General features: G+C 45.3%; 1 protein-coding gene across 7 annotated transcripts in view; it reads left to right on the plus strand.

The window, feature by feature from the left end:
* SGCE (sarcoglycan epsilon) overlaps positions 1-22,017 on the plus strand; it is a 40,622-nt gene extending 18,605 nt beyond the window's left edge. For 2 of the 7 annotated variants that reach the window (XM_048511383.1, XM_048511389.1), the window contains exons 5-12: positions 8,513-8,711; positions 10,003-10,165; positions 12,017-12,228; positions 13,088-13,114; positions 14,590-14,778; positions 20,594-20,637; positions 21,496-21,530; positions 21,730-22,017. In XM_048511383.1, the coding sequence (XP_048367340.1) occupies positions 8,513-8,711; positions 10,003-10,165; positions 12,017-12,228; positions 13,088-13,114; positions 14,590-14,778; positions 20,594-20,637; positions 21,496-21,530; positions 21,730-21,780 (920 nt within the window). In that variant the 3' untranslated portion in view covers positions 21,781-22,017. Of the gene's footprint in view, positions 1-8,512; positions 8,712-10,002; positions 10,166-12,016; positions 12,229-13,087; positions 13,115-14,589; positions 14,779-20,586; positions 20,638-21,495; positions 21,531-21,729 lie in introns of those variants that run through there. The other 5 variants (XM_048511385.1, XM_048511391.1, XM_048511387.1 and 2 more) reach the window with 4 other exon arrangements.
* The last annotated feature ends 365 nt before the right edge of the window (positions 22,018-22,382 follow it).

A 22,382-nucleotide genomic window follows, 5' to 3' on the forward strand; every position in this document is an offset into this window, starting at 1 on the left:
TTCCCGCCCTGCAAATGACCGCCCCTAAACCGCCCCTAAACTGCTCCAGCATCCTCGGAGTGGCTTATACAAGAATTGCTCAATGAGCAATTATTTTGTTTTACAGTGGAGTATAGTCACGGTGGAGTGAATGGCCGTGACTGTCAGCCGCTGTAAACAGACAAATCGCACAACCCCCTCCCCGGCTCCCATTCACAGAGCCACCAGGGGAAAGGGCTGTCCCATGGCCCAGGGGGTTGACTCTGCCTGCCTGCAAAGCTGTGCTTCGCAGGCAAGCAGGGACGAGCAGGAAGGCAGTGGAGAAGGGAACCACAGACGCACCTCCATGTGAATGCACGTCCGTGGTCCCCGGCAGCCATGAGGCTGTTCGCACAAGTGTGTGCGAATGGTCCCAGGACTCCACCGGAGTCAAGTACACCGGTGAGAGCCCACCTCCCCGGCCTGTGCAAAACGGGCCCAAGACTTGGAGGGCTGGACAATATTGTTGTAGTTGCCATCAACCTTCAAGATGGGCCTGAGATCTCAGTGGGCATCCTCTTCTTAAAGCTATAGGTGTTTCTATTATTTTGAGAAGTTTTTCTCCTCTGGTTTATTTTTTTAGATTCCAGATTTTTTGGCAAACCTTGGACTTCCTTGAGATTTGTAGAGAAATCTTCCTTGTCTGTTCATGGTTCCATTTTGCATATTTTTTTGATCCGTACTCTGTGATCTGGCTCAGTATTAGATATACGATTAACAATTTCCTCAGAGTAAGTGCTTTTACAGTATTTAAACTATGAAAAACCTTTTGTATTGAGGAAGCTGTGCACAACTTTATTCAGTCTCGTTATTTTCTTCTTATTGTTCTGTTTGTGACAATTTTTATTATTTGTTGAATGTAGGGGTGAGCCCGCGAACCCAGCAGAACCGTAGAAAGAGCGCCTGGAATGCCGGTGCCAGCTACGGCCTTCTGGGCGCACACGCTCCCCCAACCCCCGTTCCCCCGTGAGTCACAGGTCATGAACTACCTGACTCGCAGTCACCAGGTGTCCCAGACAAAGGGACAAAAGGGCTCTCGCCCTCAGGTGGGGATTAGACCCAGACGCGGACACTTCCTCCTGCACGTAGCAGCCCGATGAGATCATGCATCACATGATGATCTCCCGCTCTCCCGCTCTCCCGCTCTCCCATCCATCCGACCCCTTTGCACGCCCACAATGAAACCCTAATAAAAGGTGTCGGGGACTAGCGCACAGGAGAGTTGCTAGGATCACGGATCCCGCTTCCTGCTGCTGGCTCTCTCCACCAGATGATATCTCCGCGTCTCGCCTCTTCCTTGCGACCCCGCGGGCACGACTTCAAGCTGGTGCCGAAAGCCGGGAATCTCCAACCTCCGCCCGCTTACCGTCGCCTGGGAAAGGGCCTCTTGGTACTGACCGTCCGCTGGATCGGCGCATCCTCGGACCCACGTTCTCGGTACCGACCGTCTGCTGGATCGGCGCATCCTCGGACCCGCGTTCTAGGACACTCTCTCGTCTGACGAACCACCGGTAAGTATGGGAGCTTGCAAAAGCACGGCTTATGACAAGCATGTTGGCGAACTGAAAACGCTGACGAAAAGCGCCAGAGTCTCAGTAAAGAAAAGGGATCTGCGCGAATTGGTTGGGGAGATTGATAGGCAATGTCCATGGTACCCAGAGAGCGGGACATTGAATCTTAAGGACTGGGAAAACATCGGGCGCACTCTGCACAGAGAGCCTCGCACGCCGATGTCGCTGCTACTGACGTGGAGGCAATGTTATGTCGCCATCAGCCTGCAGGTCCATGGTTTCTCTGCCATGGATCTCCCTCCTTTCGATCCTTCACCTACAATTTCAACTCCGGAATTTTCTCTATCCACTAAACCGGACGCCTGTCCTCCTCTTGTTTCACTTGCTTCCTTGCCTCATTCAAACTCTCCCACTCGCACTCTTGCGGCTCTACCGCCTCCTCCTTTCGCTCCGCCTTCTGCTCCGCTTCCCCCTTCCATTTCCGAAGCCACCACACCTCCGTCAATGCCACGTAATGGCGTGAGTTTCAAAACTCTAGCAGAGCGTATTAACCACGATCTGCGGAGGAAGGAAACCCTGACGGAAGATGATGCCAACCTCCTCGCTATGTGCCCCGTCCACTTCACTGACCACGTGGGGGAAGATGGCGTCATCCAGCGAGTTGTCGAGTATCGCCCCATAGGTTACAACGTTCTCACCGAGCTCTGCAAGGCAATACGGGACGTGGGAATTACCAGCCCCTATGTGAGAGGCATGTTGGAGGCAGTCATGCGGAATCACGTAATGGTTCCGGAGGACTGGAAAACTACTTTCTACATGCTCTTGAACCCTGCGCAATATGTTGTCTGGGAAAGCGAGTACCGCCAGCAATGCATAAGCAGAGGAGCAGCCTCTGGCGGTGCCTATACTGCCGCGCAGCTCTATGGCTGCGAAGCTTTCGCCCTTCCCAATGCGCAGATCGTCCTGCCGGAGGCCACCCTTACGGTCGCCTCTGACTGCACCTACAAGGCGTTTCTGAAAGTGCCCACTGCCGGACAGCCAACTCAAAGCTACTCCAACGTCTGGCAGAAGCCTCAGGAGCCTTATGCTGAATTCCTGAACAGGCTCCAGGAGGCCCTGCGGAGACAGGTCGACAACGACGTAGCTCAGCACGAGCTCCTCATGCGCCTCGCCAAGGAGAACGCCTCCGCCGAGTGCCGCAGAGCAATCACGGGCTTAGGGAGGAACCCCGAACTGGCCGACATGCTTAAGGCTTGCCAGGATAGCGGTTCTTCTGCCCATCAGGCCAGCCTCTTGGCCGCAGCACTCTCCACCGCCAGGGGACAGCCCCATGGCGAGTGTTTCAACTGCGGCAAGCCAGGACACTTCCGGAGGGATTGTAGGTTGCCCGGTGGGGGGGCTTACAACCCTGACGGAGGAGGGTCCTCCCCCAGGAGGCAGAGGCCCCTGGGGAAGCCAAAAACCGTGCCCCCGATGCCAGAAAGGCCTCCACTGGAGAAGCAACTGCCAGCCGGGAAACTCTCACCCGGGCCTCTCCCCAGCCCAGGACCAAGGAGGAGAGTACTGAGGCGATCCCAAGAGCCGAGGCCCGCGCTCAAACCACCCCCCCCTCTATGAGGTCCTCGTTTCTCCGACGCAGTAGGCGATCCCACTCCCCCAGAGGCCGTCGGGTTGGCTTTGCCCGGGGTCTCCACCATTGAGCAGGGGTTGTTTGTTATTCCAGGGGTCGCTGACTCCACACCCCAGGGAGTCACTCACAGCCAGGTGTGGACAAACATCCCACAGGAATTGCCCAGCGGAACCAGTTGCTGATCCTCCTGTCCCACACGCTGCCTGCCGCCGATCCAATAAAAACCACGAGCCCAGGTAACCATTGAGGCCCCGTCGGCCCAACCGTAGCGGCGGTGGGAACGCCCATTGGTGGCTCCCGCCCATACCTGGAGCTCACCATAGAAGGGGGGCCGTCCAAAGGGCTTGTGGACACCGGCGCCGACGCAATTGTCATCAGAGCAGCCGAGGGGCCTGATCAGTGGCCAACAGAGGCTTGCCCACGCATCTGGAGGGTGGGGGGGAAGCAAACTGCGAGACGGAGCACCCGCACACTCACGGTCTGCAGCCCAGGACTCGAGCGACAACTCACAGCCCGCCCTATCATCTTGGACATCCACATTGACTCGTGGGGAGGGGATCTCAAGAGCCAGGTCGAAACGACCTTAATTGGGATGGATAAGCCCGTTCCCACCGCTCTCCCCCTCACATGGATCACCGAGACCCCCGTTTGGGTAGAACAGTGGCCGCTGCCCAGAGAAAAGCTGGCCGCCATGCACCAGCTAGTAGAAGAACAGCTGGCAGCTGGCCACATTGAGATCTCCACCTCCCCATGGAACACGCCTGTGTTCGTGATCAAAAAAAAGAACGGCCGATGGCGGCTGCTCCAGGACTTGAGAATGGTAAATGCGTGCATCCAGCCCATGGGCCCCCTTCAGTGCGGTCTTCCTAACCCCAATCTCATTCCCTCCGAGTATTAGGTCTTAGTTATCGATCTTAAGGACTGCTTTTTCTGCATCCCTCTTTCCCCTGGAGACCGGACGTGCTTCGCTTTCACCGTGCCGGTTCTCAACCATCAGCAGCCCACTGCCAGGTACCAGTGGAAGGTCCTGCCTCAAGGGATGCTCAACAGCCCCACCTTGTGCCAGTACTTTGTTCACCACGCTCTGGCCCCATTTCGCGCCAGAACCCCTGAAGCCCTAATCATCCATTACATGGACGACATCCTGGTCGCTGCACCAACAGTCCCTCCACAGTGGGTGGCGCTGCTAGCGGACACATTGCAACAATCCGGTCTGCACATTGCCCCCGAGAAGGTGCAGAGAAAAGAGCCGTTCCTGTACTTAGGACATAAGCTCCTTCATTCTTACTCTGCTCCCATCCTGCCAGAATTGCAGATCCCGGATGCGCCCACACTTCTTCAGCTACAGCAGCTTCTCGGGACCCTTAACTGGGTCCGTCCCTTCTTCGCCCTCACTACCCCTCTGCTCAGCCCCCTTTTCTCATTGCTTCCGCTTGCTAAGGGTCCTGGGGACAAAATCCAGCTCACCCAGAAGCACAAGGACGCCTTTCAGGCAGTAAAGGAGGTCCTGGCTCGCCGATGGGTGCATCAGGTCCCCCTCAGGGACCAGCCTCTCTCTCTCTTTCTTCTAGGCACGCCTCCTCTTCCAACCGGGGTCTTGGGATACACCAAACCCCCACAAACCTTCTTAGTGGAATGGCTCTATCTGCCTCATGCCCCCACCAGGAACATTTCCACCCCAGGCCAGCTCTACGCTGACCTCATCAACCAAGGGCGCCAACGCACCATGGTGATGGTCGGGTGGGACCCCGAAAAAATCATCATGCCTCTTAACAGGATGGATTTCCAGCACCTTTGGAATGCTTCCTTACCTTTACAACTGGCCTTGGAGGGTTTCGTAGGGGAGATCCTCTTTCACCTCCCCCCAGATCCACGCTTTACCCTCCTTCATTCTAACCCCTGTCCCGTCCGACCCCTGGCGGCCTCTACGCCGCTCCAGAACGCTCTCACAGTCTTTGCCGACGGCAGTAAGTGCATCGGCGCCATCGCCTTTCAGCAAGACGGGCAATGGCAGACTGCTTACACGCCACCTCAAGCTTCGGCTCAACGGAGCGAGCTCGCCGCAGCCATCCTAGCCTTCCAAACTTTCCCTCAACCTTTCAACCTCTTGGTCGATTCACAATACGTAGCGCACGTAATCACCCACCTACCTGGAGCTTACGTCGCCCCCCGGATCGACCCAAATCTCATGAGTCTTTTTCTAACGTTACAGAACTTGCTAGCATCCAGGACTTCTCGGTACTTCGTGGGCCATATGCTCAGCCACACGCTGCTTCCGGGCCCCCTCAGCGAGGGGAACCAGCGCGCGGACGACGTTACCCACATCTCTACTCTTTTCTCTGACCCCTTTCAGTCCCACGACTTCTTTCACCAGGGAGCAAAAGCTCTTGCTCGTTCTTGTCGCATTCCCCTCAATCAGGCACAGTCCATCGTGAAATCATGCGCCCAGTGCTCACGCCTCGGCCCCTCCTCAGATCCTGGAGTAAATCCAAGGGGAATCCTGGCAAATGAGCTGTGGCAAATGGACGTAACAATGGTCCCGGCCCTAGCCCCATGGAAACATCTGCACGTGACCATAGACACATACTCTGGATACATTTGGGCCACACCACTTCGTGGAAAAACTATCAACCATGTCCTCCAACACCTCTTCGCATGCATCACAGTTATGGGGAGTCCCCTCCGCCTCAAAACAGACAATGCACCCGCATATTCCTCCGCCGCCATGCTCCAGTTTTGCACCAACTGGGGGATCGTGTTAACACACGGAATCCCCTATAACAGCACCGGCCAGGCGATCGTTGAGCGGGCCAACCGCACCTTCAAGGAAATTCTAGCCAAACAAACTAAAGAAAGGGGAATAGGTGGCCCCCCCAACTTAGGGCTCATCCAGCAGACTGTATCAAAAGTGCTATTCACCATTAATCATTTAAACTTGCTCGCTTTACCCTCTGGGCAACAAAGCACCCCCGTGGAGAGGCACTTCAGACAATCAGAGCCCCTCCCCCATGCCCAGGTCTACTACCGCCAGCTCCCAGCCCGAGCTTGGCGGGGCCCGGCCCCCCTCATAACCTGGGGAAGGGGGTATGCTTCAGTCCTTCTCCCTACAGGTCCCCTGTGGATCCCAGCTCGCCATGTCCGGCCAGCCCATGGAGCGGCACCAGAAGGAAACCAACCCCATCCTGGGGATGGAGCGGACCTCCCTGAAGGACCCTGCCCCGCTGCTTCGATGGAGCCGCCACCAGCACCAGAGCGGTCCGAAGACCCGGACGACCTAGGGGGACGTCAGGACCACGACCAGCCAGGCTCGGGAGCTGCCACAACAACGTGGCCGCCCCGAGACACTCGAGGATCTCTACGTTGCCATCTTTGCGGCTATTACTGCAAATTCCGCAGTCACAATCAGCTGCTTGCTTTGCTGCCTCCTGCCGGTGACGCTCGGTCACCCCCTCATGGATCTTAATCAAATCAACATCAGGGAGCGGCTCGCTGCCGCTGCCAACACCTCGTCTTTCCGCCTGGATCAGTATCGGGGGGTGGGGAATCTGCTGAGTTCCTGCCTGTTTGCCCACCCACAAAGCCTCTGGAGACTCCTCCGCCCGAACTCTTTGCTATCTTAGCCGTCGCACCGCTGTTCTACCCCAGGCTCCACCCCGGGAGCCCAAGCGCCGCCGCCGCTCCACCCTCCCTCTCGACCCCTTTTGCCGGAGTGACGCGGTTGCCCTCTCCGAAGCGGAGTTTGTCTCCCTCGCGACTTCTCTAGTGGGAGTCCCTGAACTTGCTTCCCACAATGCCAAGACTATTGGCTGGCTGGCCTGTGCCCTTGCGAAGTCCATCAACTCCACTTCAATTGCCATGGATGCTCTGGCCTCCGAGCAACAAGAACTTCGCCAAGCGACCTTAGATAATCGCGCCGCTATTCGATTACTTGTTGTTGCTGCATCACCAAGTTTGTGAGAATGTAAATAGTATGCGTTGTTTTAACTTCTCTGATAATTCCCATTTGATTCATATGAAAGTGCATGAGTTGCAAGATATTGTATCTAATCTGAAGTATGATGTGTTGCCCCATTGGTGGTCAGCCCTTTGGAGCTGGTTGCCAGGGGGATGGTTGAGTGCTATTGTACAATTCTTCATTGGTCTGATTGTGTGCTTTGTTGTTGGATCCTGCCTTGTCCAATGTGTCTCTGTCTTTGCTTGTAATATGTGTAAGAAACCCTTTGACTTTCCCCTACGTCGCAACCAGGTTCTCATGTTGCACAAACAGCTCAGCCAGCTCGAGCAAGTTCCTGGGGAGGCAAGCGTTCCCCTAAATTGCCCCAATTAATTTGGCTCCCTTTCTAAAACGTTAGAAACGGGGAGATGTAGGGGTGAGCCCGCGAACTCAGCAGAACCGTAGAAAGAGCGCCTGGAATGCCGGTGCCAGCTACGGCCTTCTGGGCGCACACGCTCCCCCAACCCCCGTTCCCCCGTGAGTCACAGGTCATGAACTACCCAACTCACAGTCACCAGGTGTCCCAGACAAAGGGACAAAAGGGCTCTCGCCCTCAGGTGGGGATTAGACCCAGACGCGGACGCTTCCTCCTGCACGTAGCAGCCCGATGAGATTATGCATCACATGATGATCTCCCGCTCTCCCGCTCTCCCATCCATCCGACCCCTTTGCACGCCCACAATGAAACCCTAATAAAAGGTGTCGGGGACTAGTGCACAGGAGAGTTACTAGGATCACGGATCCCGCTTCCTGCTGCTGGCTCTCTCCACCAGATGATATCTCCGCGTCTCGCCTCTTCCTTGCGACCCCGCGGGCACGACTTCAGTTGAATATTTTTTTCTTTCTCTTAAATATACTTCTGAAATCCTATAGTTGATAAGAACAGCTTGTGTTTGAACAGTGCACCTGGATCACTGCATTGGTTGCCAAATGCTTGGTTGGATCCAAATGAGTCTTCCGTTCATGGAAGGACTTCTGCTGTGAGAAGAAGGGATCTTCTCACAAAAGACTCTTTCAGTAAGAAAAAGATGGTTTTCTAATTGGAAGAGCACCTATGGTCCAAGCCCAATAGTTAAATTGCCCCTGAGCAGTTGAAGTGAAATAAAATTAAAAGAAAGCCTCTGGCTTTAAGATGTTTGAATAACACATTTTCTTTGTGTGTGTTTAAGAGCCCATGAACAGAGTTCAGATTTCTCTATAAACGAATAGTTCTCTAGAAACCAATATTAAAAGATTGTAGACAGTTTTCACACTCAATCGTTTTAGTACATGGACAATTACTGCATTGGTAAGCCATTATTTGGCTAGTTTGTTAATTAAAAAGAAACTAAGACACAATTCACTTTCTTTTTCAATCAGATTTTCCTTTACCATATCAAGCAGAGTTCTTTATTAAAAACATGAATGTAGAGGAAATGTTGGCAAGTGAGGTTCTTGGAGACTTTCTTGGAGCAGTGAAAAATGTGTGGCAACCAGAGCGTCTGAATGCCATAAACATCACCTCCGCTCTTGATAGAGGAGGCCGAGTTCCACTTCCTATTAATGATATGAAAGAAGGGTAAGTAAAATTTGGTTGCATTTCTTTTAGCATTCAAATCATTTATCATTTATCATTTATCCCTGAAATATTTTTATGTCCATTAAAATTACACATTGGAAAGATTTTCCTCCTCAACTGTGACAGGGATTCTTAACAACTTATTTACATCTTCGTCACATGTATACTCTACTCTTCATTCATACAGTCAAATAGTCTAGGGCCTAATTTTGTGTTCCATTTTCTTCACGTCTTTCCCCCAGGCTACATTTGGCCTATTTATATGCTTTCTTTCCATTACAAAAAGCTCGATGTAGCTTTCCCACACAAAAACCTATAATACCAATGTAAAAATCCATTAACATCTGAATGATCTGGGAAATTCAAATGATCCTTGGGTCAGTGGTTGATTTATGTTGCATTTCGGGGCTTCATTGATGTGGTCCTTGCATGCTTTTAGTATCCAGGAAGGGTATGGATCCAATATGGATCCATTACTCTTCACTGATCCTAAGGTCTTGTCAACATCCATTGCCGTTGGTGGATCAAAATGATCCATAAATGATGCACTGAATGTTTTTCAAGTGTTACCACTGTATTACAACCAGAATCAAAATCTGAAAAGTATTTAAAGGATTTTGTCAGCAAAGAACTTTGCAAAACCATCACAACTAATTAGTTCCTGAAGTTCCGACTTCAGGGTCAGCAGGTGCCCAGCTACTTTGAACAGCTGAGTTGGGCATGAATTAGCTGATGCAATGACTGTAGCGAAGTAGGATTATTTTGCAGCGTTCACGTTTCCAGGAGCTGTTAAATCAGTCAGAGAGATCCTATCATTTTAATCCAACAAGATTTCAGTCACACAAGCCAGGTCAATTTTCTTCCCCCCAAGCTACAACCAGCGTGCAGTTGGATGTCTCAGTGCTCTGGTGTTGCACAATATTAATGAAGATGCTCTTACACCCTCCTCTCTTGGGATGGGGCAGAATTCAGATAAGCACTACCCTGATGTGATTCCCACCTTACATCTCTCAAGATCCTCAGTTCAATATCTTCCAGCTCCATCTGCACAGGGATTTCCTGCATATGTGTTATTTGATATGGACACTGTTCATTCCAGCCAGAATATTCCCTTTCCCAGACTGTCTTCTACTTCCACCACTCATCAGAAAAGAGGATGGGGTGAGGTAGAAGAGAGTATTAATTAGCTATTTTATGAGTGAATGATGCATCTTATTAGAAAGCAGAGGTCAGAACAGCACTGATAAAAAATGTTAATTACTTTCCTAAAACTGTCAAAATTTCTTTGTAGTGTCTATGTTATGGTCGGTGCAGATGTTACATTCTCTTCCTGCTTACGGGAAGTTGAAGCTCCACAAAATCAACTGAGATGCAGTCAAGAGATGGAACCTATGATAACTTGTGATAAAAAGTTTCGCACTCAGTTTCACATAGACTGGTGTAAAATCTCTTTGGTGAGTTACTTGGATATTTTGATGATAAAATGAAAGGTATTTTGGGTTGTTTTCCAAGGCACCAATGAAGAGATCTTCCTTTTATGAAAGGAGCCCTTCCACAAGTGGATTATATCTCTGTGTACTGAAGGGCAACCTTGAATCAAACCATCTGTAAGCTTCCACGTACAATTCCTGTTGTCTGATTATAGGACCTTTAAATCTTAAACTAGGTTCAGAAATTCTTTGAGAGCTTGCCAGATTTTTTAGATCTGCCTATGAGAATGTGTGGCTAATACAGGGGTCTGCAACCTGCTGCTCTCCAGATGTTCATGGACTACAATTCCCATCAGCCCCTGCTACCATGGCCAATTGGGGCTGATGGGAATTGGAATCCATGAACATCTAGAGAGCCGCAGGTTGCAGACCCCTGGGCTAGTATCTCAGGTGCATACAAGACTACGCTAGCAGAGGCTGTGTAGTAGTTACCTCAACTCGGGTTTCCCCTGGAAATTTGCCTTTTCTCCTCATCTGCCTCTTTTCAAAAGCCTTTCCTGTGTCAATTGTTCATGATGCGTCTGGCCTCTACCCGGGCCAGGGCCTTTATGGCCCCTGCTCTGGCCCCTGCCTGGTGGAACGTTCTTCCTCCAGCTGTCCGGGCCCTGCGGGATCTTAGTGAGTTCCGCAGGGCCTGTAAGACCGAGCTGTTCCACCAGGCTTTTGGTGAGGCCGGCCACAGATTGGCTGCCCCCTTGTGAGGCTGTGTCATAGTGTCATCTCTGGGAGTGCCCTATATCAGTTCCATCTGGGGCTCTGCCAGTCCCTCCCAGCCTTAAGACCGGGTGCCGCTAATATGGGATGTTATGCTGCATGCTGATTTTAATGTTTTTAGAGGTAATTTAAGTTATTTATTGACTGCTCTTTGGTTTTATGTTGTGAACTGCCTAGAGCCCTCTGGGGATGAGGCGGTCTACGAAATCGAATGAATGAATGAACGAATGAACAAACAAACACACAAACAAATAAATAAATAAATGTTTACAGTAGTTTTATGTTTCAGATGCTTGTAATTGACTGGTTGTGACTGCAATAAAAAGTATTTGATTTGATGTTTGTAACTGTAGTTATGGTTATTTTTTTAATTTTGTTGTTTGATTATAATCTGTAGCTCAGACTTTTGACTGAAAGGTGGTATAAGATTTTGTAAATAAATCAGATGTAAATAATTCAATTTTGTGATTTTTTAAAAATACTTAAATAACAATTAGATTTGAATCTAGTAGCTCCTTAGAGACCAACAAGATTTAAGAGTGTTTGCTTTTGAGAGTCGATGTTCCATTTGTCAGCTATCTGATGAAGAGAATATTGACTCTCCAAAGCATATACCCTGAAAAACGGTTTTGTTGCAGACCAATATGGATACTCTCTGAAACTGTATTAAAATCTTGCCGCTTAAGCTTGTGCTTGCTTTTGCAGAAAAGTTTTTAAAACATTTTAAATGCAACAGTTGAACACTTATATCTTGAGCAATTTTCTGCAACTGGTTAATAACTATTTAAATGAAGTGGATTGGTGATGGTCAGCTTCATAATGTTAAAAAAACTCTGTCCTTTTGAGGCACTGAATGAGGCCCTACATTGTATTATATAGTTGTTATTTTTTTTAAAGAAGTACATTTTAACTTTGTGAACTGATTTCCAGAGAGAATGTACACAGTAGAAGAGGTACATTAAAAAAAATGTGGTTGTAAAAATTACCGTTCAGGTTTTGCTGGAATAAATTGAGATTGTACATCTATATTATTTGATTGACTTTGATTGACTTTTTAAAAGCTTTGTTGCTAAGGGTTTTTTTTTCTCATTTTGGTATCAGGTTGATAAAACACAGCACGTTTCTACCTATCAGGAAGTGGTTCGTGGAGAAGGGATCTTGCCTGATGGTGGCGAATACAAGCCACCTTCTGAATCATTGAAAAGCAGAGATTATTACTCCGATTTCCTCATTACCCTGGCAGTCCCTTCTGCAGTAGCACTGGTGCTTTTTCTAATACTTGCTTATATTATGTGCTGCCGAAGGGAAGGCGTGTGAGTACTCTGAAATGTTCATAAGTGATTGTGTGATTTTTTTTAAGACATGTGGAAAATTCAGCAGATGAGCTTAATTCTGATCATAAACATACAATTAACTTAATACGTCCTAAAACGTGTAATAAAATCAAATGACTACGACCAGTCAACTTTGGAGCTAGAAATTTAGTAAGAAATTGCATAAGTGGGGAACCCATTCACAAAATTATTTTTACACGACAATAATTTGAAGCTAATCACAGATAGCAGATAGTCAGTGATAAAAAATAAGCCTTATAGAGATGGTGGACTGAATTTAGGGATATAAAAGCCAGCAATAAAAGAAAAAGCAGCAAGTAACACAATTTCTTCCATTTTACCCTCACATTTTCTAGGAATCTTTTAGTCCAGCATCTGTCCTTTCTAACCTGCATATTCACTTTTCTGTGTTGTGTCTTTCATATTTTCACTTCTTTATGTGTTTTCATCCATGCCTTTTCATCAGTTTTGTGGCAAATGCTTCCAGGTTGCATTTAATAGCCATGACCCAAAGAGGCTGTATGTGCAGAGACAAGAACCCTATGCAAAGCTGAGCCTTCCTTTCAATCTCACTGTAGCTATTTCTGCTGCTGAAGAGGCAAGCCTCGGTTACAATACTGTCTTGCCTGTTTGGCTAACAGAGCTGCTGTGCTAAACCTTAAAAAGGAGCTGCAAACGTGCGTGCTGTTTTCACCTGCACACACGTAGAGCTTCAGTGGATCATGGCTTAGTTGTAACAGGGTCAGCATTTCCACCCATGTACTATTTCCATCATCAGTTATTAATGTTCCAAGTATCAATGCTATTATTTAATTCATAAATTTTGTTTTATTTTTAGGGAAAAGAGAAACATGCAAACACCAGAGTAAGTGTCTTCTTTCCTATTATTTTCTCCCATCGTTTAATTTTCATTTCCTGGTAGCTTGTCATGCTTCATACATGTATCCCATCTTCATCCTCCTTAACTTGTTCTTCATCTCTGTGACGGCTGCTTTGAAAAAAAGGTAGAGTCTGAAGGAAGTGGGCAGGATCAGCATAAAAAGGGTTTAAAGGTCCCCAATAAAACAGATTAGAAACCAAATGTTAATGTTCGCTTTAGGTTGGCAGCTTGTGGTTTTGCAGTTTGTCTTTCCACAATGAAATCAGTAAACAAAAGTTTTATGAAATGAGTTCTGTATTTTGTGAATAATTAACCAGCTACCTGAAGGCACACTATAATGCTTACTGAATTAAAAGCAGCGAAATACAATACTTGCACTTACTTGTACAGAGTCTCATCTATTTTACAGAGTGCTGAAACGCACATCCTCTTGATCACAAATAGGGAATTCAAGGCTAATTGGTTCCATCCAGATTGGCAGAGGTTTCCCCTGTGCCCAAAGACCTACAGAATTGCAGTGAAAGCATGCGGTAAGGGAAAGCTTTGATGAACTGGATGGAGCTCATTTGTATGCCTTATTTCCTCTCTAGGGCTCCTTCTGCACATGCAGAATAATGCACTTTCAATCCACTTTCACAATTGTTTGCAAGCAGAGGCGTAGCTGGGCCAAACTGCGCCCGGTGCGCAGTCTATATTTTCTTCCCCCCATGCCCTGCCGTGGCACCCTGCCCCCCCACGGCTTCCCTCACGGCACCTCACCCCCCCGCGGCGCTTCCCCTTCCCCTCTTCCCACACTTACCTTAGTTCCTTTCCTTTTCCTATAACTTTTTCAGACTGAAAAAAAAGCCTATTCGCAGTTCAGGCTTAAAAATGGCCTGATGGGAACTATACTTCCCAGGAGACCTTGTGAGCCCCAAGGTCTCCTGAGAACTATAGTTCCTCAGGCCGTTTTTAGCTTGTACTGTGAGCAGGCCTTTTTTCAGCCTGAAAAAGTTATAGGGAAAGGAAAGGAACTAATAAGGTAAGTGTGGGAGGCGGGTGGGGGGCGCTGCAAGGGGGCATACAGGGAGGGTTCCACGGGGGAAGGGGAGGGGCCTGGGGGCGATTTTCTGCACCCTCAGGCGTGCACCTGGTGCATGGCGCCCCCCTCTCCCTTGTAGCTCCGCCACTGTTTGCAAGTGGATTTTGCTATTCCACACAGTAAAATCCAGCTGCAAAGTGCATTGAAAGTGGATTGAAAATGCATTATTCTGCATGTGCGGAAGGAGCCTAAAAGGAAAAAAATCCCCCTCCTGAGTAAATCTAAATGTAGTTTTAATAATATATAGTTCTTGTAGCTTGAAGCTGTATTATGGTAATCTATCAAACAAATTCTTGTTTGTTTTAAATTACCCTTTTTTTCACAAGATGAACCACTCTAATAAATATGGGAACAAATCTGTTGTTTCCTTCTGATGTAGCATCCAGCTGGTTCACCACAGTGCAATTCAGAAATCTGCAAAAGAACTTCGGGAAATGTCCAAAAACAGAGAGATAGCGTGGCCTCTCTCGACTGTTCCCGTATTTCATCCAGTCACTGGTGAGATTGTACCACCCATTCATCCGGACAGTTATGATAACACAAGCATGCCACTGATGCAAACACAGCAGTAAGTATTAATATGCATAATACAGATAAGGTACTGTAGATTTTAGCTGTGGATCTACTACCTGTTTTTCCTGTACAGGTGGTATTACCAAATGTATATTGGGGACAGTCTAGTTCTTTTATTTAATGTAATAAATATCCTGTTATAATGCTGATGATTTATCTTTTAATATGTTTCTAGTAGCATTTTTATACAGTCTTAACAGATATTCAAACTGTTATGGGCATACATATCACATGCAACTGATAATTAATACAAATGACAAAATAGATTAGAAACTAGCAAAATGCAGGCTTCTGGTTTGCTTCCTGACAGTCACTGCAACTATAGGCCCTCCCTGGAGGGAACCCAGTCCCTAGTTTGTTGGAGTTGAGTTCTTTGAGGTTGATGCGTGAGGACTGGAGGAGAAACTTGTAGCAGGGTTGAGTGAAACCTGGCCCAGAGAACTGTCTCCATGAAAGACATTATTTTCCCTATATGCTTGGCCAGGAATGTTAATGCCATCCTAAGAACACTTTCTTTTAAAGTCTGAGTAGTAGGATTCTGATAAGACCTGCTTAGGATTGCCCCATGCATGTGCCAACTGGTGAGTTTACATGTGCATTGCCGCTGTGATTATTGCATTGCTGACTATGTATTGTTGGTTCACATGGAAGTTGAGATTAGCAGGAAGTGTGGAAACATGATAGATCAGGCAAGTTGGCTCTTCTCATCAAACATTTTACTAGTTCTTCTAACAGTATAATTTCCACACAGCCCTTAAAGTTTCATTAGTTATAGACTGATAAGCCATAGTTTGTAATAACACTTGGGCCAGATTATGGCTCATTCCGCACATGCAGAATAATACACTTTCAAACTGCTTTCTCTGCTCTTTGAAGCTGTGCGGAATAGCAAAATCCACTTGCAAACAGTTGTGAAAGTGGTTTGAAAACGCATTATTTTGCATGTGCGGAAGGTGCCTATGAGAGCTAGTCCATTTGAGTTGAAGAAATGCTGAATTAAATCTTGTTCTGCAAGCAACCAAAACCACAGCTTCTACCATGTTATGCTCCTGCACTCCCTCTGCTGGCTTTTGGGACACATTTAATTGCCAGTGTGCCAGATACAGTATATTGTTAATGAAAATTATAAATTGACAGATGCATATACCTTTTGTCCTAAAATGTGCTCCTGTCTAAAACTGGAAATGTGGTCAGAAATAATTAAGCAATTCAAACATTTTAATATGCAGTCAGTTTGGTGTCATCTGACCTTGCTGGTGTATGCAATGACTTTCTGTTGGCAGTAACAATAGAAAGTCCTGCATTGCTCGTAGGACCTGGATTTTTGTTGTGGAAGGAACTTCCATGGACTAGGTGTTACTTCATCAGATGCATGACATGCAAGCCAATATGATGTAGTGATTACTGAGTTGAGCCAGAATCTGGGAGTCTTAAGTCCAAATTCCTGTGCCAGAATGCTGCTCAAGTAACTGATTGTCTCAGTGTAACCTACCTCACAGAGTTTTGGGGAGAATCATGCACTCTTCTTTAAACTCATTAGAAGAACGATTGGATCAAAATGTGCTAGCACACTGCTAGAACTTTGCACAAAACTTTGAAACCAAGAAAAACACCAAACAGTCAAGGTCATAGAAAGTGAGGGACGGGTAATTTAGTCACGTTTTGTAAGTTCTAAAAGAGAAATCCGTTTGTATTCATTGATTAAAGATGGGTAAGAAAAATCTAATGTTGCTGAATCAAAGCAAACCATACCATGCTTGTTTTTTAAAACACACTGGAAGATCCATAATTGTGATGATAAAAATGCATTTGTGCATTTAAATGCACAGAGACAAACGCTAAGAAGACGGAACAAGAAACAACATGCTTTAGAAAGAAGATACCTTTTTCAGATGTTTATTTTATTCTGTTTTGCTATAAGTACAGATGAGAAAACCTGCAACAGTATAATGTCTTGTCTTTTATTGTGATTACATATGGTTTGATTTTTATTGGATACACTGGATTCTTATTTTGAAACTCATCCCTTTGAGTTCCTTTTCATTTTTAGACCATCCTTCATTTTCTGGCTGTCATCAAACATAACAAGATGCATATGCAGACTTAAGATAGGAAAGAGCCAGCTGCATTGGCTCCCAGTAGAGTTCCAAATCATCTTCAAGGTGCTGGTGTTGACCTTTAAGGCCTTGCACGGCCTGGGACCCTCGTATCTTCGAGACCGCATCACCCCATATGTCCCTGCATGGCCTCTTCATTCAGTGGAGGCCAATCTATTAGTGGTCCCTGGCCCCAATGATCCGGCTGGCCTCCACGCGGGCCAGGGCCTTTACGGCTCTGGCCCCAGCCTGGTGAAACACCCTTCCTCCGGCTGTTAGGGCCCTGTGGGACCTCAATGAGTTCTGCAGGGCCTGTAAGACGTAGTTGTTCCGCCGGGCCTTTGGAGGGACCAGCCGCTGAAATGGTGCCCCCCCCCCCCAGTTGGCTCTCTACATCTGGGCCTATCATCTATCGGGACTCGCCCCCCCCTCCCCCGGGGAGAATTTTTTAAAAACGGGGTTGGCCGGACGCCTCTATTATTATTATTATTATTGTTATTATTATTATTATTATTATTATTATTATTATTATTATTATTATTATTATTATTATTATTATTATTATTATTATCGCTGTTTTAAAGGTTTTAGTAATCTATTTATAATTATATTTTATGCTGTACACCGCCCAGAGCCCTTCGGGGATGGGGCGGTATAAAAGTCCAATCAATCAATCAATCAATCAATCAATCAATCAATCAATCAATCAAGAAAGAAAGAAAGAAAGAAAGAAAGAAAGAAAGAAAGAAAGAAAGAAAGAAAGAAAGAAAGAAAGAAAGAAAGATAACCCATAACCTGCACTGCAAGAGTAAACCCTTGTTCTATACTGGGAATAGAAAATTTAGCTGCTCTTACAAATATCAGTTTCTTCATGACTTATCTTGTGTTTACACTTCTAATCTTCGCTCAGGAATTATAAAAGGTTTGGGAATAATCTTGTTTGTTATTTTTAAGATTTTTCCCTTTAAGGGTTCATTGTTTGGCAATGATTACATGCATATCTAACGGAACTACATTAAAGCAGTACTTTAAAATCAAGGAAATTAAAAGTTGGATTTAATGTGAAGGTTCCTTTCAACAAATGGGAGCATATCCATGTGACGGCTGTTCATAGAATTTGTTCCACAGGTAGAACTGCTTAAATTAAGCAGGAGTTTTCATCCCCCTTTGCAGACAATCTCTCCCTCATTTCAGGACATACTGCGGCGGAGATCCAAAAACAGTCAAAATGAATTCTACAGTAGGGAATAACCTTGATAAAAAATAGAGAAACCCTGGATTCCAGTCCTGAGTTATAAAGTCTTCACTTTATGCTGAATAGGAACCTGCTTGGTTTATTGTTAATGAGGGAATCAAAGGCTCATTCCGCACATGAAGAATAATGCACTTTCAAACTGCTTTCAGTGCTCTTTGAAGCTGTGCGGAATGGCAAAATCCACTTGCAAACAGTTATGAAAGTGGTTTGAAAACGCATTATTTTGCGTGTGCGGAAGGGGCCAAAGAGATCAAGAATGGGAAGTCTAAAGCACCTTCCAGTCACTTGGAAGGCTGGTATATTTAGGCTTCATTTCCAAAGATCCAGCTCCGAATGCCAGTTTGCTTTTGAGCTATGTATTCTTTGAAGATGCTAGGCTGTGCCCTAAAGAATACGACCTTCTGCCCACTGTAGGAGGAGGGATGCCTCCTGAAACAGAGCTAAAGATCTAGTTCCTTTTTGGAGTTTTAAGCCTTGACTATCACATTGTCCATCATAAAAGAGAAGGAAAAAGAAAACTATAACTTTTTTCTTCTGTTTTATGATAGATGATTTTTGACCTAGAACCCTTTGTGGTGTTTGTATACTACATTGTCAAGACACAGACTTCTTGAAGTATAAGCTGAAATGTGGACTTCACCCTGCGAATGACATGGTGCTCAGAACAATTATTTTGTTCTGGCTTCCAACTTTATCCATTTTCCTTGGATGAGGCTTAGCTGTGAGGTTTGCTTCCATGGTGCCCTGTATGTGAGTTATTTCCTTCACTGCTATTCCTGTCAAAAGATTGCATGTTAGCAACCAGCAATGGAGAAAAGTTGATATCTCTGAAGGAAAAGGGATATGTAGGTGATGCTAGCAGCTGGCGACCTTTTGATAGTGAAGAAGCAGGCACTATTGTACATGTGAGTGAAAACAGGAACATGGAACTTTATGCTGTAATGTGATTACTAGGTTTTGGATGTGGGTTAGAGTCATTTTCGCTAAAAACCTCTTGATGAACTGGGAGATCGAATCCAGTAGGCTTGTCCTCCTGCCCTGGAGGAGAGATTCAGCATTGAATTTGTCAGTGTGACCCTCTCGCCTTCCCATTGCAAGGGAAATGGATCCCTTTTCTTCTATTTTGCTAGAAATCCAGCGTGAATGCTGTTCTGTACATCAATGGACCCTGTTCCAGAGCAGAACAGAGAATCTCATTATCTAGACAGGAATAAACAAAGATGGCTCAGATAGTCAAATGGGCTATCATAAGTTCATGAACACTCGTGGTACTGAGGAGAGATTGAACAAAAGGGCCTTATACTGGTCGTTGTAGGTTAACAGGTTATTTTCTGTACTGTGGATGAATAGACACATGGAAGAATGCTTCTGCAAGGTTTTCAAAAAGATGTTTCCCCATTGCATTACCTCTAGTATGATTTGTAATGTTTCTGCATGCGTGTGTAAAGTGCCGTCAAATCACAGCTGACTTATGGTGACCTCCGTAAGGGGCTTTCAATACAAATGATTAAGCAGAGGTGGTTTGCCATTGCCTTCCTCTTCAAAGTCTTCCTTGAAGGTCTCCTTTCTATGTACCGACCCAGCTTAGCTTCCAGGATCTGACAAGATATGGCTATACCATGCCACTTTCTCTCTCCCAATATTTCGGTATAGAGTCTAATTTTTTCTCGCAAATCTGTGAGATAACATATCTCAACAGTTTTGAAAGAGCTACACTGGGTGCTAGTTTGTTTCTGTGCCCAATTCAAGGTGTTGGTCATTACTTTTATATAACCTAATGACAGACCATTTAGGGCTTTAATAAACTTATTCCTGTATGATTCTGCTTACCATTTAAGAGGTCCAGGGTCTCTGCAGAGAGATCCCAGAAGGATGGGATCTAGGCAGTTTTTTCCCCTCAGTCTCACCCAATGCTACTACATACTATAGCTGTTGTCCCATATGACTTTTGTACACACAGGTCCCATGATTCTCAACCTAATCCTTTTTAGGTTGTCAAGAGGACCATCCTTTCTTTTTCACTAACAGAAAAATTGGTTGGGTCCAACCTGCAGCCTAATTTAATGGCCTTTATGAAGCTAGTTGAAAAAAGAGTAACTTCAACCAGCATATCCTCCTCCATGCAATACATGGAAATATTTTGTTTTATTAAATTTATGCCCAGCCATCCCTGGCCACAGCCAGTCTCAGGGCAGCTTACATTCAATTTAAAATGGTATCATTTAAAATGATACCTAAAGCCAACGTAAGATAAAATACAATTCCATTCCCCTTCCTATCATAGGTGGCAATGAATACCCTTCTGCTCAAAACAGATGACCTAGAAGGGGAATCCTATATGTCGCTGTCATTCATTCTTTTTGAGTATTCTTTTGAGTATTCTGCAAAACAGAATTGATGGATTGGTTTTTTATATTTAAACTTAATAATCATTTATCATATATATGTACATGTTATAGGAACCTGCCACATCAGACTCAAATTCCACAGCAGCAAACAGGAGGTGAGCTTGGTTTTGTTTTTGGAATCAGAATGTACCTAATCAGATTATAATAAGTGCTCATGGACTCATTTGTATTCATGTAAATATTCCTGGGACCAGAGAAAAAATATCGGGAGAACGATGGGAGGATTATCTATAGCAGAGAGGACAGAAGAGAAACTGTTACAAAATTGAGAAGAGAGTTGTAAGGTTCCTGGAAATCATATAGAAGTCAAATAGAATGAAGAGTCCAATTGACATTTATGTCTTAGAAATCAACAGAAAAGCTCTAATTGGGATTGCTGTTGATTTCTTTTCAAGGTTCAGATAGGCTTTTCTCAATATCCTAATTAAATATACTGGTTCTTCTCCCCACCCCCTTAGCAAGAGATACTTCTTGCTCCTTTCTATGTTACAGATGGTTTGTTTCCATGATAGATTATGTAGAATTTGCCAGTGTGGAATAAGACCTTCCTCAGCCATCCAATATCCATTAGTTTAGGCAGCCTAACAGTGTATGAGATGAGATGAATGCTCTCTTTGTTGTGCAAACGATTAAGGTAATAGATGTTGATAAAAACTTTACCAGAGATTTACAGTGGCCTTCATTATCACAATATGTCAGGTTTTATAATGGCTAGCAGCATGCTTGTTTCTACAAGCCTATCTGATAAATATTTATACGTTAAAAATGCAACAGAATAAAAGGTGCAAAAACTAGGTTAATCACAGGTTAAATTCAAGAAACAATGAGTTTTCGCAGTCAAGGGCAGAACTGGTCAGCATTCTCGAGATGATGCTGATGACATACACGAAACTGCTTTGGAGAGCTCTGTATTCAAAACTGTTGTTTTTTATTATTGCTTTCGGGGATTAAAGGAGAATATCGTATGACAACATTTCAAAGATTTGAGGCAAGTATACTGGTGCCATATTGTGTTATCACTGTTCAAGAAAACATTAGCGTGACTACGTATTAACTCTAGATTCCATCTACATGGTCACTCTGGAAGCTTAAATTGTAGATGAGCTCTGAAGGATTGTTATATAACGCTGAATCTGCCTCTACCTGCCTGCCTGACTTTTGATTCTTTTGTGAATTGTCCTTTACAGGTAAATGGTATCCCTGAGGAAAGAAAACTTACAGAAGCAATCAATTTGTAACTAAATAATATATCCGAGAGCAGTCTTTTATTTACTTATTTGATGCATGCCTTTTTTCCAATGGAGTGTGCATGCCCACAAGTATTAAATATCCAAGTGTCAGACCGTTATCATTTCCATATTACCAATGTACTGTATCTTTTTGTACTTCGAACATTTTCAACAATTTGTAAAAAAAAACACTAACTTTTATATTTGTTATATTAAAATATTTAAAATAAAATAAACTTCAAACCATTTGCTATTTTGGATATAGACGCTTATGTTACATTTTCATATGTAAAGACGCACTGCTGACAGGGAATAACTGGTACACCCTCAGTGATTTCCTGAACAGTCTTCAGCATAAAACTAAATCCTGCTGGTCAATTGTCACAAAACTGTAACTTCATCACATCAACTAACTGGTGTGCTTGCTGCCTTCTTTTGTTATATGCTGTGCAGGCCTTAGTACATGCAGTGCTGACATCCCTTGATTTATTATTAATAGAAATGCTGGGGAGGATAGCATTATATCTGATATGCTGCAATTTAATTTGGTAAAAGTGATTTTTGGAAGATCTTGGATAGTTGCCTAATTTTTTCATGTCTCCTTGGTTATG

This window comes from Sphaerodactylus townsendi, linkage group LG11 (assembly GCF_021028975.2).
Source record: "Sphaerodactylus townsendi isolate TG3544 linkage group LG11, MPM_Stown_v2.3, whole genome shotgun sequence".
Lineage (NCBI taxonomy): Eukaryota > Metazoa > Chordata > Lepidosauria > Squamata > Sphaerodactylidae > Sphaerodactylus > Sphaerodactylus townsendi.